The sequence below is a fragment of the Phymastichus coffea genome, unplaced genomic scaffold (genome assembly GCF_024137745.1).
Source record: "Phymastichus coffea isolate CEN01 unplaced genomic scaffold, Cenicafe_Pcof_1.1 PCOF00125, whole genome shotgun sequence".
Classification (NCBI taxonomy): Eukaryota; Metazoa; Arthropoda; class Insecta; order Hymenoptera; family Eulophidae; genus Phymastichus; species Phymastichus coffea.
In genome coordinates, this window is record NW_026706936.1 from 509,093 (window position 1) to 527,694 (window position 18,602).

At 64.4% G+C, this 18,602-nt stretch overlaps 2 protein-coding genes across 3 annotated transcripts; both read left to right on the forward strand.

Moving 5' to 3' along the window:
• Positions 1–400: 400 nt before the first annotated feature.
• Positions 401–6,909, forward strand: LOC131671393 (homeobox protein HMX1). Of its 2 annotated transcripts, XM_058947773.1 has the most exons (3): positions 401–1,360; positions 2,437–2,665; positions 6,192–6,909. In XM_058947773.1, the coding sequence occupies exons 1-3, from the start codon at positions 664–666 to the stop codon at positions 6,511–6,513; spliced, it is 1,248 nt and encodes a 415-aa protein (XP_058803756.1). In that variant the 5' UTR covers positions 401–663; the 3' UTR covers positions 6,514–6,909. The 2 variants fall into 2 exon arrangements, with proteins under 2 accessions (XP_058803756.1, XP_058803755.1); XM_058947772.1 differs by lacking the exon at positions 6,192–6,909 and having other exon boundaries at positions 2,437–4,274.
• A 5,006-nt stretch (positions 6,910–11,915) lies between these two features.
• Positions 11,916–18,387, forward strand: LOC131671408 (lateral signaling target protein 2 homolog). The gene is made up of 6 exons (XM_058947793.1): positions 11,916–12,050; positions 12,340–13,113; positions 13,224–13,572; positions 13,641–15,141; positions 15,205–15,488; positions 15,547–18,387. The coding sequence occupies exons 1-6, from the start codon at positions 12,015–12,017 to the stop codon at positions 15,846–15,848; spliced, it is 3,246 nt and encodes a 1,081-aa protein (XP_058803776.1). The 5' UTR covers positions 11,916–12,014; the 3' UTR covers positions 15,849–18,387.
• The last annotated feature ends 215 nt before the right edge of the window (positions 18,388–18,602 follow it).

Here is an 18,602-nt window from a genome sequence, read left to right on the forward strand (position 1 = left end):
TGCACTATCGGCGGATCGGTCGCGGGCGCTGCGCGGGCCGCGGCCCGCGGGTCGCGCTCGCCATTTTGCGCGCGGGCCCGCTGGGGCGGCGGGCGCGCGGTGCCCGCGTCCGGCCGCGTAATTAAGTCCGGGCGTCCTGCGCGGGCAGCGAGCGAGCGGCCGACTCGTAATGAATAATAGCGCGCGCCGCTCCTGAGAGAGAAACTGATCGCCGGCGCAAATGCTAAATAGGTATCAATTTGCAGGCGGCCAATGGGCTGCGCCGGGGGCGGGACGGCCGCGGCGCGATTGGCCGGGCGCGCGCGGGGAGGCTCCGCCGCCGCGGCCAGGCGCGCGCTCGGCGGACCGGCGCGCGGCGGCGCGCGGCGGCGCGCACTCGAGCAGCAGCAGCCCGCCGATCCGGTCGAGCAGCGCGACGTCCCGCAGAGCCAGTGCAGTGCTTCTCTCCGCTCCCGCTCGCTCCGCTCCGGCCCGGCCCCGGCCCGGCCCGGCCCGGCCCGGCTCCGGCTCGGCTCCGGCTCCGGCTCGCGCCTGCCGCCGACCCGCGAGTGGTGCGCGACGATGCCCCGGCCCGGGGCCGCGACGGGCCGCCAGCTGCCGGGGCTCGCGAGCGCAGCCTAGCCGCGCGGCCGCAGTGTGTGCGGCGCGGCCCAGTGACGCGGCATGTCGGCGCGCGCCGACGCGGACCCGCCGCCGCCGGCCAGCCCGGCCAGCGAGCAGGCCGAGGAGATCAACGTGGACGACGACTCGGACTCGCGCAGCTGCGCCAGCGACGGCCTGACCAAGGTGTCGCGGGCGGCGCGCGGCCCGCGGCTGCCGGCGGCCAGCCAGCGCAGCCACCCGTTCAGCATCAGCCGGCTGCTGGCCGTGCAGCAGCCGGCGCCGGCGGCCGGGGAGCCGCGGGCGCGCAGCGCCTGCGCCTCGCCCGCCGACGGGCCGCAGCCCGCGGGCGCCTGGGCCGCCGAGCCGCCCGACGAGCCCGAGGACCGCTCCTCCGAGAAGGACGACGACGAGGAGGAGGACGAGGAGCGCCAGCGGCGCGAGCTGCAGCGCCGCCGGCTGCAGCAGCAGCAGCGGCTCGAGGAGGCGGCCGCGGGCCGCGCGGGCGCCGAGCTGCTCGCGCCCTTCCGCCTGTTCCCCGGGGCCGTCTACGCCAACGGCGTGATCCGCGTGCCGGCGCACCGGCCGCCGGGCTCGGCGCTGCTGCCGGCGCCCTGGGGGCTGGCCGCCGCCGGCTCGCCGCAGCAGCAGCAGGCGGCCGTGGCCGCGGCCGCGGCGGGCTACCAGACGGCCCGCTTCCTGGCCAACCTGGCGGCGCACCCGCTGCAGGCGCACCCCCACCTGAAGGACCGGCTGGCCGGTGAGTATCCGCGCGGCCGCGGGAGCGCGCGCGTTCCCACGACCGCCAGTGCGCGCATCCAGCGAGCTCGGCCGCTTCCGCCGCGCGGCTCCCGAGAAAAGCCATTCGGCGACTTTCCTCCGTTCCCCGAGGCGTTCGTCCGGAGGATCGTTAGGCCCGGCGCCCGTCGGCTGCGCCTGCGGATGCCCGCGCGCATGCATATTGCATGGGCTGTTGCATGGGCGGCGGGCCGCACGCGAGAATGCAGCCAACGGCTCTCCGGCCGGGAACTCGTAAAGCGGCGCTTCGCTGGAAACGTTTATGTCCCGTTTAAAAGGCGGTTGCGCCGCGCACTCGGAACCCGAGCGCGCGCCCGCAATTGATAACAGCCGGCAAAAACCCGAGCGACTACGTAACGCCGCGGCCGCGCCGGTCGAATGCCTGCGCGCCAACGGCGCGGGCCCGAGTGCTGCCCGAGCGCTGCCCGAGGAGGCGGCCCCTCTCCCGGCGCGCCCTCGGACTGCAGGTGTCGAGTGACCTTCGGGCCCGCTTGCGCAAGCACCGCCGCTCTCCGGCGACGTCGGCGCCGTTGCGCAACGCGCGAGTCACGACTAAGGTTACGTTCCAAGCTCACTGGGTCAGCGAGCCGTGCGCGCGTCCGCGGCGCAGCCTCCGGTCGCCTCGGTCGCCTCGGTCGCCGCGACTCGCCCTCTGCACGGACTGCCGACCAGGCGGCGAGGTCGGCGCCGCGGGAGTCGCGCCAGCTCCTGCAGCGGCGCGCTCCGGCCAGGCAAAATTGGACTTTCGCGGGCTAATCGCCTTCTTTGAAGTGGCTTTATCGAGCGTACATCCGCTTCGCGGAAGGCCATTAACTGGCCTGTCGGGCGGCGGGCGGCGGGCGGCGGGGAGAGCGGCAGCGTTACGAGTGCCGATTATCAGCTTAATAAGCGAGCCCACCTATATTTTCTCGCGCTCCCCGGCTGCCGGCCTCTTTCCGCGTAAATTTGAGCGCGCGCCGCTGCTCGCGCCCCCTCGACGTCGCCTGCCGCCCGATGGAGAGCCGCTAACAGCTCTCGCCGATGGCTTTATGTGCGCAGTGGCGGGCAGCTTCCCGCGGCGGATCGGCCACCCCTACCAGAACAGGACCCCGCCCAAGAGGAAGAAGCCGCGCACCAGCTTCACCAGGCTGCAGATCGCCGAGCTCGAGAAGCGCTTCCACAAGCAGAAGTACCTGGCCTCCGCCGAGAGGGCTGCGCTCGCCAAGACCCTCAAGATGACCGACGCGCAGGTCAAGACCTGGTTTCAGAACCGACGCACCAAGTGGAGGTACGCACCCGCTGTCGCCCTTTCCCTGCCGCGCTCCGAGCACCGACGCCGAGCATCCGGGCGTTCGCGCGCTCGCTTTCCAGCAGCCAGCCGTTGCGCGCCGAGCGCGCCTAGCGCGCCCTCTAATTACGTAACGCACGCGCTGCGCAAATCCACGGGACTGCGCAACGACGCCGCCGCCGAACCCGTGGCCCTGTACGAGTGTCGGCGATGTCGACACCACCATTTCAGCCGCAATTCGTCTACGCCTTGCGCCCTCGTCAATTTGTTTACCCGAGTGGCTCGTCCTTTTTCACGACGTTCGATGTCTGTTTATCAATTAGTCACCCCTGCGTTTTACATCGAGTTGGAGGCCGACGGTGTTGCCCGGATTTTACTGGCGGACGCATGCAAACAATCAATCGTTCTCTCGCGACGTACGCGTAGCCACGCAACGCTGTCCTTCCCGCCGATACTCCGAATCTAGAAAGCAACAACGTCGAAAGCGAAACGCTCGCGAGTATCGAGATAAGCCTTGAGTGTCCGATTGCGACTGTATTTTTCAGTGATCACACTTTGATGCAGCAGAGAGAGGTGCGCGATTGACCAGCGAGCGATGCAAAAGACATTGGGGACATTCGCGCGGGGAGCGGTTCGCGTGCAAAATGACTGGTATCGAACAGGCCAAAATCGATTTGAGGCAAGCTACACGCCTACTAAAAAGTTATTGCGTCGTTTTTTCAAAATCCCAACGTTGCCGTGCCGTACATGAATAATCGGCAGGCAAGCGGGTAAGCGATACCCATACCGCCCATTCCGATATTTCGTAAAGCGACATTCTCTGCGTCGGCTTGGGAAAAAAGTGTCCAATATAGTGCCCGTGCAATTTTCAATCTTCTCCAAATAATTATTATAAAATGCGCGCACCTACGGTAATCGTGACGGTAAAACATGAATCTCGGAGATACTTTCGCGTCAATCTTTGATTAGCGCGTTCAAGTGGTGGTGGCCGCCGACTAGACTAGGAGACTAAGACAGTTCTGACAGTTTTGGTGCTGCGAACGAAGGCACGAAAAGTAATTTTATTCAACTCGCTCAAAGTCGCCTTCGTTTCTTTCCCGCTTACTGACGCGTACTAACCCGCGACAACGTAGTATGGCTGGACATGGTGAAAAAGCGTTAACGATGCACGGAACCTTGCTAAATTCAGCATGCAAAAAGCGATTAACGAACCAGGTATCTTTCGGTGTTCCAGTCTTATCCCTAATAAATATAGCGGTGCGACGGATAGAAATAAGATTCGCTTCACGGCTTCGTTCCCTTGGCACTACTTCACTTAGCATATCTCCGACCACAAGCAAGAGTGCAAAGATCTGTAGCTTTGAGGTTTCTCGCTTTGGGATGTTGCCGGCATGTCGCGTTGAACTTGGAACGAACTCAACTGGACGTTTAACGCTATATACTTTTGCGTAGGAGCAACTGCGAGCGAGGTTTCAGGTGGCGTGTGCGCCTACAAACGCCTACGGTCAATAGGCAACCCGTTACTCAAGCTAAACGAGACATTTTAATGTAAACAGTGGAAGCAGTTGCGATCGATCAGCAAAAAATAACTTAAATTCGAAGGGGCTTTTTCGATAAGATCAGCTGATAAAATGTCGGTTATCTCGTTCCGAAGCCGTTGGAAAGCTCCTACAAGGCGAGAGCAGCTCGCTAATTGAGCGTAAGAGACGCTACGAGCCGCGGACAATCGACGGATGCCGGGATCCTAGCTGTAAGTCTGCGCGCCAGAAAAAGTGGGCAAACCGATGCAGCCGTCAAACGGGAAATGAGCGATCGCGCGAGTTCGATGGTCAATTGGCGCTGGAAGTTGCCGCGCGCGTTCGGCTGCAACTCGAAAACCAATGCCGTAAAGAGGAGCGCGAGACTCGGAGCAGTTCGAGAGGGCAAGTTTCGTCAACGATAAGGAGGCATCGGAGGAAGAGCCGATAGAAGCGGAGTAGGAGGGCTGCAAGTGAAACATCGGGAAAGAATGCGACGCGCGGCGGGCGAACAAGCATAGAGAGGCCGAAATTGGGAAAAGAGCGAGGTGGCCGCGGTCGATCGGGAGGAATGCGAGCAGCGCGGCCCGGTCCGTTATCGATAAGGCGAGGCGCTCTCGGCGGCAGCTGATCGAGATCGGTCGCGCGGCGAGAGCGAGGAGCGCGCCCGGAGCAGCTGCCTGCGACGGCAAAGAAACGGCGACGCGTCGGGGCAGGGCGGGCCGAAATTGCCGGCTGACTTTGCCGGAGTTTAAAGTAACGAGATGAGTGTAGGTACACGCAGATGAGATAACAGGGCGGCTGGTGTGGCGCTGCTGGCGCTCAATAATTCAGCAGGCTAACAGCTTAGCCTTGTCCCCTACATAATGCAGCAGTGGCGGCGGCGGCGGCGGCGGCGGCGGCGGCGGTGGCGCCGAGGCAGCGCCGAGGCAGCGCCAGGTCGGCCGCCTTCCCCTCCCCGGCGCTCGCGCGCGCTTCTTGGCTTTTAAACTGTCAAACGGATTCCAATCCGGCCTTTGAATGGCTTCGATCGAGCCCGAGCGCGCCACGTAGATCCAGTGGCAAGCAGCTCGCGCGCTATTCCCTGCCTCGGGCCTTCAATTATTCAGGCCGGCCCGTGTATACAACCACGCCCGTAAATGCTCCGACACGCTCTACACGTATAGCTCTCTTTGCCTAAGTAGACTCTTTCTCGCGCTCTTGGCTCTCGCCTGCCGCCCTCGCCCCTCGCCCCGCGCCCTGCGCTTCGACAGACGCGCCAGACGCGCATGAAATATGGACCAGCAGCCAGACTTTGACGCGTCCGATTCGCCAAAAGAAACTCGATTTGCCAATATCCAGATTGCCGCCGGCTGCGTCTGGCGCGCCAGCCTCCAGCGGCAGGGCTGCGGCGCGGCCCGCGCGCGACCTCGGCGACGCGCCGAAACTGGTTTGGGCCGCGGCGCGGCCAAGACCGGTGGCTCGCCGAGCGGTCGCCCGGCTCGATCCACGAGCCTCTCGCGACCTGCCAGAGGCGTGGCCACGAGCTCGCTCAGCGGTTAATAATCGAGGGCGCCGCGCCGATTACATTCACCGGCCTGTCGATGGCTCCCCTGCTACCTCCGACCGCGCGCTCGCTCTCCTCGATTAATCGGTCGGCGATTTGGCGGCGTCCGCCCGCTGCAGCGCGACTGCCGCTCTAACGAGCCTCGCGCTACGAAGCAGACGCCTGTCTCTCTCTCGCCGTGGCAGCAACGGCCGACGAATCGGATTAACTTTATTGCGTTTGTTCCGTTCCGTGCGTCGCTCTCTTCCGCCCCGACTGCGCGCCACTCGCGCTTTCCTCCCCGCTGCCGCCCCGCTGCCGCCCCGCTGCCGCCCCGCTGCCGCCCCGCTGCCGCCCCGCTGCCGCCCCGCTGCCGCCCCGCTGCCGCCCCGCTCCCGCCCCGCTCTCGCTCCCGACTGATGAGGACCCCGCGCGGGCGGCGCCGTCGCCGCCGTCGTCGCCGTCGGGGCTTCTTGTGTTGCAGGCGGCAGACCGCAGAGGAGCGCGAGGCCGAGCGCCAGGCGGCCAACCGGCTGATGCTGTCTCTGCAGGCGGAGGCGTTGACCAAGGTGGCCTACCAGGCGCCGAGCGTCGACCACGGCGCCGGCTCGGCGGTGGGCAGCCTCGAGCACTCGGCGGCCGCGGGCCTCGAGCGCTCGGCCGTGTCCAGCCTGGAGGCCGCCGCGCCCGGCCTGCTCAGCCCGGCGGGCGTGGCGGGCCTGAGGCACGGCCACCCGGCGCACCCCGTCAACCAGTGGGCATCGCCGTACGGACCGGCGCAGCCCATGGCGGACCCCATCTGCTAGGCGGTGCTTTCCCTCCGAACCTTGTAAATAGCAGTGGCTCTTGCGGACGACCAGGTCGAGCGGAATGAATCCCGCCTTGTACATACGTTGCCAGCGATGAATATCTGTATAGAATCGCCGTTGCGAGCCTCTCGTTGTGCGTCCGTCGATTAGCTTGGCATCACTTGTAAATAATAACCACGACCAGTGCTACTCCAGCAGCGTAGCATTACCAAAACAACTATCGCATTATCGCTATCTCATTACTAGGATAAAAGCAAGAGGCGAAGCTTGAGTTCTACTATAAGCAACATTGTACGTACACCTAGCAAGCTGTGTGATGCTCTATACTTATCTTAATGTTGTACATATAGCATTCATGTAAATGCATACGTAAGCCACCATGTCAATCTCAAGTTCTTTTGGAAATTACATTTTTATTTGACAAATCCACTCAGTTTCCGTTATTACGAAACCTCTCGTGCAGGGGCTGCTCGTCGCGAGTCAACTGTTTTCACGACGGGCAGCGCGCGTCCGTTTGGAGTTGGACCAGTTGGTCGTCGTTGCAGGCTGACGATCGGTCCCCGGGTGCCGGCAACCGGAGACCAGGTTCGCGGCGGGGGTACGCACAATGGGAACGGAGTGGGCCTGCGGAATGCCGGCGCGAGTTAATTGTGAAACGTCGGCCGAGAGTCGGTGGCGGCGCGAGACCGAAAGGCCGAAGATAAACGTTGGTTTCGCAGCTGAGTTTCGAGGACGAGGAGGTGGAAAGCACTGGACAAACGAGCTCGAGACGGAAGGGTCGCCGGTGCGCGCACTGGGCCCAAGCGTAATAGGGTGAAGACAAGAGAAGAGAGGAGGCAGGCAGCTGGCCGCTGCTTCGTAATCGTTAGATTTGGCTGGAAGTGGGGCGCGCGGAGGGGGCGGATTGGGCAATCGGCAAGGTCAAAACGAGGAAAGGCCAGGCACGAACGAGGTGTAGCGGCGGCGTGGCGCGCAGTGGGCCGGATGTGGCGAGCTCTTTACTGCCGATAATTGCGAGCCGGGAGAGAATAGAAGCGCCGCCGGCCAGGGCGAAACCGCTGTCTCCCGGCCGCCGGGCCGAGTCCAATTAGGTTCGACGACAAGCGCTTCATCCTCGAGCGCGTCCGCCCGTCCGCGAGGACGCGCCGGGGCCGCTATCGGCTGGTCGCCGCCGCGGACTCGTTGATTAGCCCGCGCCGGCTAATCGGGCATGCAAATGGAGGCGCGAGGCGGGCGCCGAGCCGCGAGCGCGATAATTAATCAGCGCGCGCGCGCGCGCCGGCCGCTTATCGAATCAAAAACCAATCCGGACAGCCGGCCGGGGGCTCGCCGATGATTGCGCGCCCGCGCGGTCGGGGCGATCGGCCGATCGGGGCGCCCGGGACGGGCGGAGAGGCGCGATAATTGGCGACGCGGCGTTGATTGCGGCGCCGACCTCGTCGCCGGCCTCGGTCGTGCGTTTCCGCCGTGGCCGGCCTCGGCGTCGTCGGCGGCGGCCCCGCCGCGCTGAAATATGCAGCGCGCTGCTGTCCCGCGCTCGAGCGACGACACGCGCGGCTGCCGAATTAGCGAGCCGTCGGCCGACACGTGTCCCCGCGCGCGCTGAATATTTCAGCGGCGGCCGGCCGGCCAGCCGATCGCTCGATGACTCGATGACTCGACGACTCGACGACTCGATGACTCGATGACTCGATGACCGCGGCCGAGCGGCTCTCGCTTCGCGGAAGCGGCCCAGTCCTCGTCGTAGGAAACGTCCAAACGCCGGCCGCCTAAGTATAGCCCCATCAGTGGCGCTTTTTTTCCTCGGCGCGGCAGACTCGCCGCCGGTCCCGCGGTCGCACGCACGCACGCACACGCACGCTCGCACACGGGCGCCGAGGCCTGCAATTAGGCGGCCTCGCGAGCGGAGGCGGCCAGCGTCGATCCGCGGGGCCCCTCTGGCCGCCGCCCGGCTGACACGCGTCGGGGCGCGCGACGCGACGGCCAGCCATTTAGCGCGATTGCCTGATTTATGCATCCACAGCAGGCCCATCGAGCCGAGCGACACTCCGCAGATGCCGCGACTTAATCACTTAACGGGCGCTGCAACGCGCGGCCCGGCGGCCTTGCGCGAGGCTGCACGCCGGGGGACGGCGATCAATTGGATTAGCGGGGGGCGCTGCTGACGAGCAAATCGGATAAAACGATGAAAAACGAGGGCTGCTAATCAGAAAGCAATTAGCCGGGCGGCGCGGGCCGAGTTTAATCGCGCGAAACACAATGGAGCTGGACTGCAGGCGCAGCGCCCGCTCCCACGGGAGGCGCGTGCAGCCGGGCGCGGGGGGCTCGATTAATTTCTCCGGCGAGCGCTCGATTGCTGATGCATTTTATTCCAGCTACAGTTAGTACACGAGAGCCAGAGCGCGGCTAGAGTCGGCGAAAGTGCGCCCATGAATAATAAGGGAGGCGGCGGCGGTCTGCAGCGCTGATAAGATAACGAGCATAGGTGCGGAGTGGAGTGGCGGCGCTGGCGGCCGCCGCCGCACCGTGTCAGGGATAATCCGAGCTCTCGAGAGCTGCCGCTGCGTGTCTCCGTTCGCCAGGCTTTCACTCGATCTTGCCGCGCTGACAGCAAAATCCCTCGTCCCCCGTGCACTCGCCGCTGCCGCTGCCACTGCCGCTCCGCCGTCCTTCGCTGCCGCTCCGCCGTCCTCCGCCGTCCTCCGCCGTCCTCCACCGTCCGCCGCCGCCGCCACCGCCGCAGCACGGATGCTATCGATCGCCGGCCTGCTAACTTGATTAGCTCGCAGCCAATCTTCCCACGCCCCCGCGCCGTCGACAGCTCCGCTGTCCCTGCCCCGCTCTGCTCTTGGATATTTGCCGGATGCGATGTAATGACAGGCCAAGCGAAAGTTCGCCGAAAAGCGGCGAGGAGGGCTCGCAGGCGCAGCTCGTCTAGGCGGCGCCGGGCCAGCAGCCCGCGAGGACCCGCGGCCGGCGAGGCGGCGCGCCGGCGGCCGTCCGTCGCCGAAGGCCCGGCCCCGGGTCGTCGACGGCCTGCAGGCGGCGCGCCGGGTCCGGCGCCTCGGCCCGCTTGCCGGGCCGCCAGCCGCGGCTGTACTGGAACATCTGGGCGGCGGCCAGGGCCGCCAGGCCGGCCAGCAGCAGCAGTAGCGCAGTCGCCAGTCGCCGCGGCGTCATCGCTGCGGGCAGGACGAGTCAGAGAGCCGATCGAGTGGACCGGCCAGGGCCGCCGGCGCGCCAGCTCCGAGGGACCATTAACGGTACGCGCGCGTGCTCCTTTCCCGCCGCCGGCTCGCACAGCCTCTCGGGCTCGTGTGTGCGCGTCCTCGCCGCCGCGCGCTCGGTCATTAAGATAAGAGTAAGTGCTACTAAGTGTCCCGCGGATAAGCGGAGGGCGACGAGCTGGCGCGCAGCAGCCGGCGGTCGCGCTGTCGGTGCGCCGGTGCGCGGCTCGCCGCTGCCGGCGCGCGGCGCCCGCCGTCCGCGGCCGAGAGCCGCGAGTCCGCGCCGCGCCGCGCGCATTACCATTGTAAATCGGCGACCATTATTCGCGCTCGGCCGCGCCGAGGCAGCCGCGAGCGCGGCTTATCGGAAATTAAGAGCTGGCCCCAGGCTTTTATTTCACGTCCGAAGTTAATGCACGCCGGCCGGCTCGGCCGACAGATAAGCCAACTTTATTCGCCGGAGCCGAGCCGATGGCCCCGAGACCGCGGCCGAAGGAGCGACGCGTGCCGGCGACGCTCCGAGTCGCCATCGAGCGCCGCCGGGCCGTGTCGAGGGTGCCGAGGGTGCCGAGGGTGCCGGGCCGTTCCATCGGGCGTCGATTGCGCGGACGGGCGCGCGCGCGTCGCCACCTGGCGGTCAAGCGGCCAGGCCGACGCGTACCGGCCGTCGCTACGAGGCCGGCGGCCGGTACGCGCGGCCGCGGGCCGGCCCTCGCGTTCTCCACTCACCGCTGCCTTCCCGAAGCTGCCGAAGCTCGCCGCGCGCGCTCTCGGTCGAGCACTGGGCGCTGGCGCGCGCGGGCAGCCTTTATAGCGGCGGGTCGGCGCGCTCGTCGGCTCGAGGGCTGCCGCTAGCCTCCGCCGACCGTTCATCGGCATTAGCGCTATTCTCCGCTTCGCCCCTGGCGCGGTGCTTCGTCGCGAGCGCGCCCCCTCATTTTCGAATTACCTGTTGCACGCCCAGCCGCCCGCGCGGCATAGTCTCGCGGCGCTGCTCTCAACGCCCATCTCGGTCGGCCTCGTTACTCCGTCCGAGCCCGAGTCTTTGTCACTCTGGATCGGCGCCTTTTCAGCGGCCTCGACGCTATGCGTAATTGCAGCTGCTTGTCCGATAACTGCGTGAGTCGCGCCTTTGTTCTCGCGACCTTCCGCCGGCGCCATCGCGCGGCCTCGCGCGAGCCTGCGTTTCGCGTGTCGGCCGTCGGCCGTTGACGCAGAGCGCCAGCTAATCGCGGTCGGTCTCGCGAGCGCACCGCGGGGCGTTAGCTGTGTCGCGACTCGACGATTCGATGCGCAGCTCCGGCATCGGCACTCGACCATCGTCGCAGCTGTTCGCCCGACGAGCAGCTGCCGTAAGTGGAAGAGCCCTCGCGTCTCGCGAGACGATCGGACAGCCGTCGGTCGGACGAAAATCCGATCGCGAAGTCCGAGGCGCCCCAGACCGACGACAACCGACCGAGTGCTGACCGAGCGATTCGCGCGGACCGCAAGCTCGGCCAAGCTCCGTCCAGCGTTCGCGCGCAGCGTCGGCGGCCCGCGCGTAGCGGCTGCTCTGCTCGCATCGGGGCCGTCAGGGGCGACGGACGATCCGCGCGCGCGCGCGCGCGCCCGCGAAGAGCGCTCGTCGGACCCATTTCTCGAACGAGTGCGACGACAACCGGACGCGTCGCTGCGGACGCGCTCGGCAGGCCTCGTCGAGGCGCCGCGGAGCGAGCGGCCGAGCGCGGAGACGCGAGAGCGGCCGGCGGCGGGCGCATGCGCGAGCGCGCCACTGCTGCTCGCTGCTGCGCCCGCGCGGCCACTCGGCGGAGCAGAGTGCAGACGCCAGACGCGCGACTCGGCGGACGGAGCCACGGAGCAGCGGCGAGCCACGGAGCAGCGGAGCAGCGAGCAGCGAGCAGCGAGCAGCGGAGCAGCGCTGGGCAGTGGGCCGAGTGGCACCGAGGCCGCGGACAGCCAGCGCAGGACGAGCGCGGCGGCGACGGGCAGCGGCAGCAGCGCGGAGCGGCCAGCCGGAGCGTCGCGCGCCCCGGAGACAGCCCGTCGGGCAATGGAGGCCCGAGCACGCGGCCGCGCTGGCGGCGCCTCGCTCGGGCTCCCGTCGAGGCGGCGGCGGCGCTGCGCCCGCCGCGCTGGCCCGTCGGCCCCCGGCCTCGGCCGCTAGCCGCGCAGGGCCCCGCGAGCCGCGCGCGGCCCGGCCGCCCCGGGCGCTGCGCCCGACGCTCGCGCCAGTGTGGCCGTCGACGCGCGCTGGCGACGGCGCGCCGCAACATGGACTCCATACGAAAGTGGTTCTACAGGCCCAAGGTGAGTGCACTCGAGCCACCTGTTGTCGTCGCGCGCCGCCCGCCCCGCGCCCGCTCGTTGCGCAAGCACTCGCCGAGCGGCCGCGCGCGCCCGGACGCGCGCGACACGCACCAGCTGATAGGGCCAGCGCGAAAGCGCAGCCGTGAGCGCGGCCGGCCGTGGCGGGAGAAAGCGGCGCTCCTGCTCGGCCGGCCGCGCTCGCCGCGGCCGCGAGTCACGCGCGCCCATCGATCCGCGCGCGCGGGCGCGGGCGCGGCGCCGACACGCGCTGAGTGGGCCGCTGCCGCAGAGGGAGGACAAGAGCCTGCTGGCGCAGTTCTTCTACGCGGACGAGTCGCTCAACGGCGTGGCCTGCGAGCTCGACTCGTTCGACGGGCGCCAGGAGCCGGAGCGCTGCAGCAGCCTGGTCAACCAGCTGCGCCACTGCCAGGACCGGGTGCTCGGCATCTGCAACCAGATCATGGACGAGCTGATCCCGGAGGCGCGCGCCAACCGCGACTTCCGCGTCAAGTTCCCGGACGACGTGATGCAGGAGAACCTGGCGGGCCAGCTGTGGTTCGGCGCCGAGTGCCTGGCCGCCGGCTCGTCCATCCTGAACCGCGAGGCCGAGTCCTCGGCGATGCGCCCGCTCGCCAAGGCCCTCACCAAGAGCCTCGAGATCGTGCGCAGCCTGCTGCGCGAGCAGGCGCTGCGCCAGGGCCAGCTGCAGGAGCTGCGCGCCCTCGAGCAGAGCGAGCCCGCGGCCGAGAAGCTCGTCGAGTCGCTCAAGATCTTCGACCGGCTGTTCGCCGACTTCGAGCTTTGCTACGTGGGCGCCATGGTGCCCGTCAAGTCCACGCGGGAGTACGAGCAGCAGGAGCTCGTCTGCGTGCTCTTCTCCGAGACGCTGCAGCGGGCCCTCGGCCGGGGCCTGCTCGCCCAGCAGGACGTCGACAACTACGAGCCGGCGCTCATGTTCACCATCCCGCGGCTGGCCATCGTGGCCGGCCTGCTGGCCGCGCCGGGCGGGCCGCTCTGCCTCGACAACCACGACGACATCAGCGAGATGTTCCGGCCGTTCAGGGTGAGTGGGTAGCCGCCCCGCCGACCCGCCGCCCCGCCGCCCCTTTCGCTCGCCGACCGACTGTCCGCCTGCCTGCCTGCCTGCCTGTGTGTCTGTCTGTCCGCCCGCAGACGCTGCTGCTCAAGATCAGGGAGCTGCTCTGGACGCTCAACAGCCGCGAGCTCTACATGCTGGAGAAGCTGCTGTGCTCCATCGAGGAGCCGGCCGCCAGCTCCGCCGGCGGCGCGGCCCAGCGCCAGGCTGACCCGGACCTGCACGAGCTCGTCAGCGGCTTCTACAGCGGCTATCCCAACTGCAAGCACTTCGTGGCCGACTTCTACACCGTCACCCGCAACAACGGCAGCAACATGGACGAGGTGGCGAACGACGCGGTGCTCGGCCTCGAGCAGCGCCCGGCCGGCTCGTCTCGGCCCTCGCCCCGGGCCTCGCCGACGGCCGGCGCCTCCGACTTGTACTCTTGTACGCTCGGCCGCTCCGGCTCGCTCCGGCTCGCTCAGGCTCCCTTCGTAACGCTTCCTCCGTTGCAGGTGACTCCGCGTCCGTGACCGTGGAGATTCCGGCTCAGTACTTGTTGAATCAGGTGTCGCGCGAGGGCGCCAGCACGCCCGCCGAGGCCGCGCCGATTCGGCACGCGCCCACCGACGTCCACTCGAAGAAGCTCATATCGGAGGCCAACAAGAGCTTGTCGAACCTGCTGCTCGAGGCGGACTCCCAGAACGACATCTCCGAGCAGACGGACTCGGGCCTCTGCACCATGATATCCTCGGAGAACACCAGCCTCTACGACAAGAGCCCCGAGGAGAAGAAGGCCTTCCCTAGCGAGGCCGATCGGCTGAACGCGGGCGACGTCGTCGCCGGCACGGTGCCGCAAGCGAGGACCGATGACGCGGAGCGTCCGGAACCGCAGCAGCCCGAGCAGCAACAGCAGCAGCAGCAGCAGCCACGGCAGCGGCCGCAGGAGGCTGAGGAGGAGGAGGAGGAGGAGGAGGAAAACACCAGCTACTCGTGCTCGAACCTCAACTCGCCCAAGCGGCGCGACTCGGACAAGCCCGGCCACGCGTGCGTCTGCCGGAGTCGGGGCTCCAAGGCGGCCGCCTACCTCCAGCGGCAGCGGCCCTCGCTGGACGGCTGCAAGGCCGGCGCGCTGTCCCCCGACCAGTCGATCGGCGTGCACAGCTGCGGCGAGCAGGAGATCGTCGGCGTCGCCTACGGCAGCGGCCAGCTGCCCGTCTGCGACGCCAACCAGCCCGGCTTCCGGGTCAACTACACGGAGAACTGGGAGAACCTCGGTTTGAACATCGGAGCGTCGACGTCGCGCAGGGAGTTCTGGAGCGAGCTCCAGTGCCGGGACTGCCCTTCGGGCTCGCGGGCCCAGCCGCCACCGACGGCCGCTGACGCGCAGGACAAGCAGGCGGCGGCGGCGGCGGCGGCGGCGGCGGCGGCGGCGGCGGTGGCGGCGGTGGCCGAGGAGCCGCCGAGGAGCGCCGGGAGCTCGCGCTCCAACTCGACCGACAGGAGCCCGCACCCGCGGCTCGTCGACTTCGGGGCGAGCCTGCACCCCAGCCAGAACACGCGCCAGATGCCCAGCTTTGGCGCTCGCAGCCCGCGCGCCAGTCCGCGCATGCAGCACTTCGAGCCCAGGGCCCACGGCCGCAAGCTGCTCGACCACCGGCGCTCCCGGTCCGAGCAGCTGCAGCGACTCCGGAGGCGCGACGGCCTCAAGAAGAGGCTCGACTGCCAGGGCGCGCTGGCGGCTGCCAGGCGGAGGTCCGACGCCGAGCTGAAGAACGACGGCCTCGGGCCGCGGACCAACAAGAGCGGCATCGCCGCTCGACCGGAGGCGGCCCAGCCGAAGCCGCCGCCGGGCGAGAGCGACGGCCGCCAGTCGAGCTCCAGCTGCTCGAGCTGCTACGACACCAGCTCGGAGACCAGCGAGTTCCAGAGCGACTGCCAGGACGACGAGGAGATCGCCCTCGCCATGCAGGCCGCCGAGATCGCCAACCGCAACCAGATCCGCGCCAAGTTCAGGTGCGCCGACTGGCCGCGCGAGGGAGCGGGCCGTCCGGTCTAACCCCGCTTGGTCGTCCGCAGGTCGTCCGAGGACTTGGTGCACAGGCTGTTCGTCTGCATCGCCGGAGTGGCGGACCAGCTGCAAACCAACTTCGCGTCCGACCTGCGCAACATCCTCAAGTGCGTTTTCCTCATGAACAGCAGTCAGCCGGCGAGCGAGGGCGAGGACGCCGGCGAGGGCGCCGGCGAGGGTGCCGGCGAGGGCGCCGACGAGGGGGAGGAGTCCGCGGAGGCGGAGGCGGCAGCCGCGCCCGATCCACGGCCCCGGGCCCCCGACGTGGAGCAGCCGCCCGCCGCGGAAACAAGTACGCGCGCGTGACGCGCTCGCCTCGGCTCGGCGGATAACCCGTGGAACGCTTGCAGGTTCGGCGCCGCCGGAGCGAGGCGAGGAGTGCCTGGAGCGTCTGGAGCGCGTGGAGCGCGCGCCCGTCTGGGTGCCGGACAGCGTGGCCCCGCGCTGCATGGCCTGCCAGGCGGGCTTCACGGTGGTGCGGCGCCGCCACCACTGCAGGAACTGCGGCCAGGTGTTCTGCGGGCGGTGCAGCAGCAACAGCGTGCCCCTGCCGCGCTACGGCCACACCAAGCCCGTCCGCGTCTGCAACCGGTGCTACCTGTACCAAGTGACGCCCTTCACCGTCTCCTCGCAGTTCGCCTCGAGCAGCTGAAGATCGAGCCCGCCCCGAGCCCCGCGTGGCAAGTCGATCGCGCGCCCCAGTGTCCGTGGAGCTCGTGCTCTTCTAGTGTCAACGTTCGCGCGTATCCGACGAGGGCCGAGTGGTCGAGGGCAGCTCCGAGCGTCGATCGACCAGCAACGGATAAGCAAAGCGACCGACGCGAGAGTCTCCGAGGCGCATTATCGAGCCGCGGTATGTCTGTACCAGTTGATAAAACTACGGGGATACGTTGGCTCGTGGACTTGCTCGCACGGGAGGCGTGCCGGAGAAGCCAGTTTCCGGACTGGCTTCACTCTGGGACTGCAATCCCGACGACGTTATCTTGTGACGCTTGTATTTCAACTTGTAAATGATGTACATAAATGTCGATCACGTGAGCGTTAAACAAAACTGCCTACAGCGAGTATTCCTTGGCGCGCGAATGTCGGTTCCCGGCTTCACGGAGGTCAACATTGCAGACTCCCGTGCCAACTTTAACGGACAATAACGAACAACGTCTCCGCCTTTGTTTCGATGCTTTCTCCTTTTCTTTTGCTGGAAACTACGTTTCGGTGCGCCGACTGCTCGATTACCAAGGAATATTCAATTTAGTACTCGTGCGTTCGGACCTGAAAGACTGTTTTCAAACGTAGGTGTTAGAGTATCGTAGCCAATTGGAACCTGATCGACTATGGTCTCAGCAGCACACCGTCGTGTAACTCGACGTGTAGATTATTCAGTGACGATCGATTGAGCCGTGAGATATCATCTTTTTTACATCTACTTGTCTCATTTCAACGTGTAGGACGGACTTGAATTTCATGGTCCTTTAGAAAATTTATGCATGCGATCAATTTTCAACTTTTATAATATCAATGGAGTGTTCAGAAGCACGGATTATCGGACAAATCTTTCTTGTGCTGTTGATCCCGACGGTACCTGCCGACACATTCCATCTACGCAATTTGTGTACGCATGCTTGTACTACATATTCAATTGCAGGCGCGCATGTGCGAGTAAAAATAACGAAAGTGGCCTAGCGTGAATAAGCGACTTGCATAATTTTTCAGTCGAGATCGCCGTCGCGAACACTTGTTTCGGATTGCTTCTAACGTTTGTGTGTCTGTCAAATAAAATATTGCTACTGGTTGTCAAACCTGCGACCCACAGGTTTCCAATGTAAATTCTTATGTATAAAGTGTATCGTGATAAATAAGTGAATTCCAACACCAACTTGACTGTTTGACTTTGCTGTTTGACGGTGTTTTTATATCCAAGTTGACACGAATGACCAAGCTTGTATAATTATAAGAATTTTCTTTACGACTGAACTAACAAGCGAACTGTAAGCGTAAGAACAGAATATGTTATTTTTTTATAAAATAACTCTTGTTTAATTTTTATACATTTAGTAGCGTCGATTGTGTATTGTTAAAGAATATGATTGAAAAGTAACTTATATAGGGATACGCGCAAATCTTTCGCCCGTGTTTATATTATTTTGCGGAGATTCGTCTGCACGTATGCATGGTACATCGAGATTTAGAAAATTTGCCTCGAGTGAGTAGCGAGTGACGCATCGACGCGACTCGATAGTTTACTACAGGACGATTGCATTGATTTGCTTGTAGCCCGTTTAATTGAGCCCATTATTCAAAAAATAATTCTTGAACACTGGATCTTCAACGTAATATTAACCTGTCGGTTGGGCTAAACAATTGAACGTCGATGCTTATAATTCAGCGACTTTTCAAGAATTACCTTTGGATAATCAATGCCGTCGTATAAACCCAGTCTGCATAATTACTCTGATCATACAATATACTTTGCTCCGTATTGTTATACCTACTCGAGGAAAAATGGGAAGGCAGATCGGCCCAAATCTCGTTGCGCTATGTGTACACGCAAGCGGACCTTATAATATGTAAGTTTGTTGTTTTCTCTGGTTTATAATGCAGTAAGAGGTGTGCTCCCGATAGGAAGACAAAATACATTTGAAGGCTTTACGTGCGAGTGCAATAAATTACGAAATCGTTTGAACAAGATGAATGTCTCCTTTTGATATCATTCGATTCGGCATCAAGCCGGCGAATTTACGCGTGGCTAATAAAAGACGACAGTGTAAAATCATTTATGCTTGATGGTTATCATCAATTCAAAAATAGTCACTTGGTAGAATGCAATGACAATGTTTCGCGGACGAGGACAAGTAAGTAAGTGCGAACAGACTGACGAACGATAAAGATAAAGACGAAGATGAAGATGAAGATGAAGCGAGGTATCCCTTGATGAGCTATCAAATGAATATCGTGAGAAATGGATGTAGGAGTCACGGTAAAATTGGGACGATTGGCCAACTTCGACAGTTGCTTTCGTTGAATCGTCGTGCAAAAAGTTGCGTATGCTATAACTTGGTAGATAACAGATAATTCATCGATAGCCAATATCTAACTTGTCAATTTTATGTTTAGAGGTTTTCGGCCGAGATTTCATTCGTATTAAATATTGTAACATTTATGACGACAGATAATGGGTGTAAATAAAATTTGTTATTGTATAGCAGTGTGCGTAATGATTTGTCGAAGCCGCTCCCAATTTCGCATCTAGCCGTGTCCAGGTGCTGGACGCTCGCTCGCTCGCTCGGTCGAGTAGCCCAGCAGCCAGAAGAGAAGTAGCGTGCCTGTCACTCATTGGCGTCCTCCAAGGAGAAAGTGCTAGGCTGGTGGTCGTCATGGAAGCTCGTCAACAAAGCGCAAGCACGCGAAG

What these genes read in the sequence shown, in the direction of transcription:
- LOC131671393 (XM_058947772.1), top strand. Translation starts at nt 664, where the DNA reads ATGTCGGCGCGCGCCGACGCGGACCCGCCGCCGCCGGCCAGCCCGGCC. An exon ending in CCTGAAGGACCGGCTGGCCG is followed by an intron (nt 1,361 to 2,436) that starts GTGAGTATCCGC and finishes TTATGTGCGCAG; the next exon opens with TGGCGGGCAGCTTCCCGCGG.
- LOC131671408 (XM_058947793.1), top strand. Translation starts at nt 12,015, where the DNA reads ATGGACTCCATACGAAAGTGGTTCTACAGGCCCAAG. An exon ending in AGATGTTCCGGCCGTTCAGG is followed by an intron (nt 13,114 to 13,223) that starts GTGAGTGGGTAG and finishes GTCCGCCCGCAG; the next exon opens with ACGCTGCTGCTCAAGATCAG. An exon ending in CGCCTCCGACTTGTACTCTT is followed by an intron (nt 13,573 to 13,640) that starts GTACGCTCGGCC and finishes CCTCCGTTGCAG; the next exon opens with GTGACTCCGCGTCCGTGACC.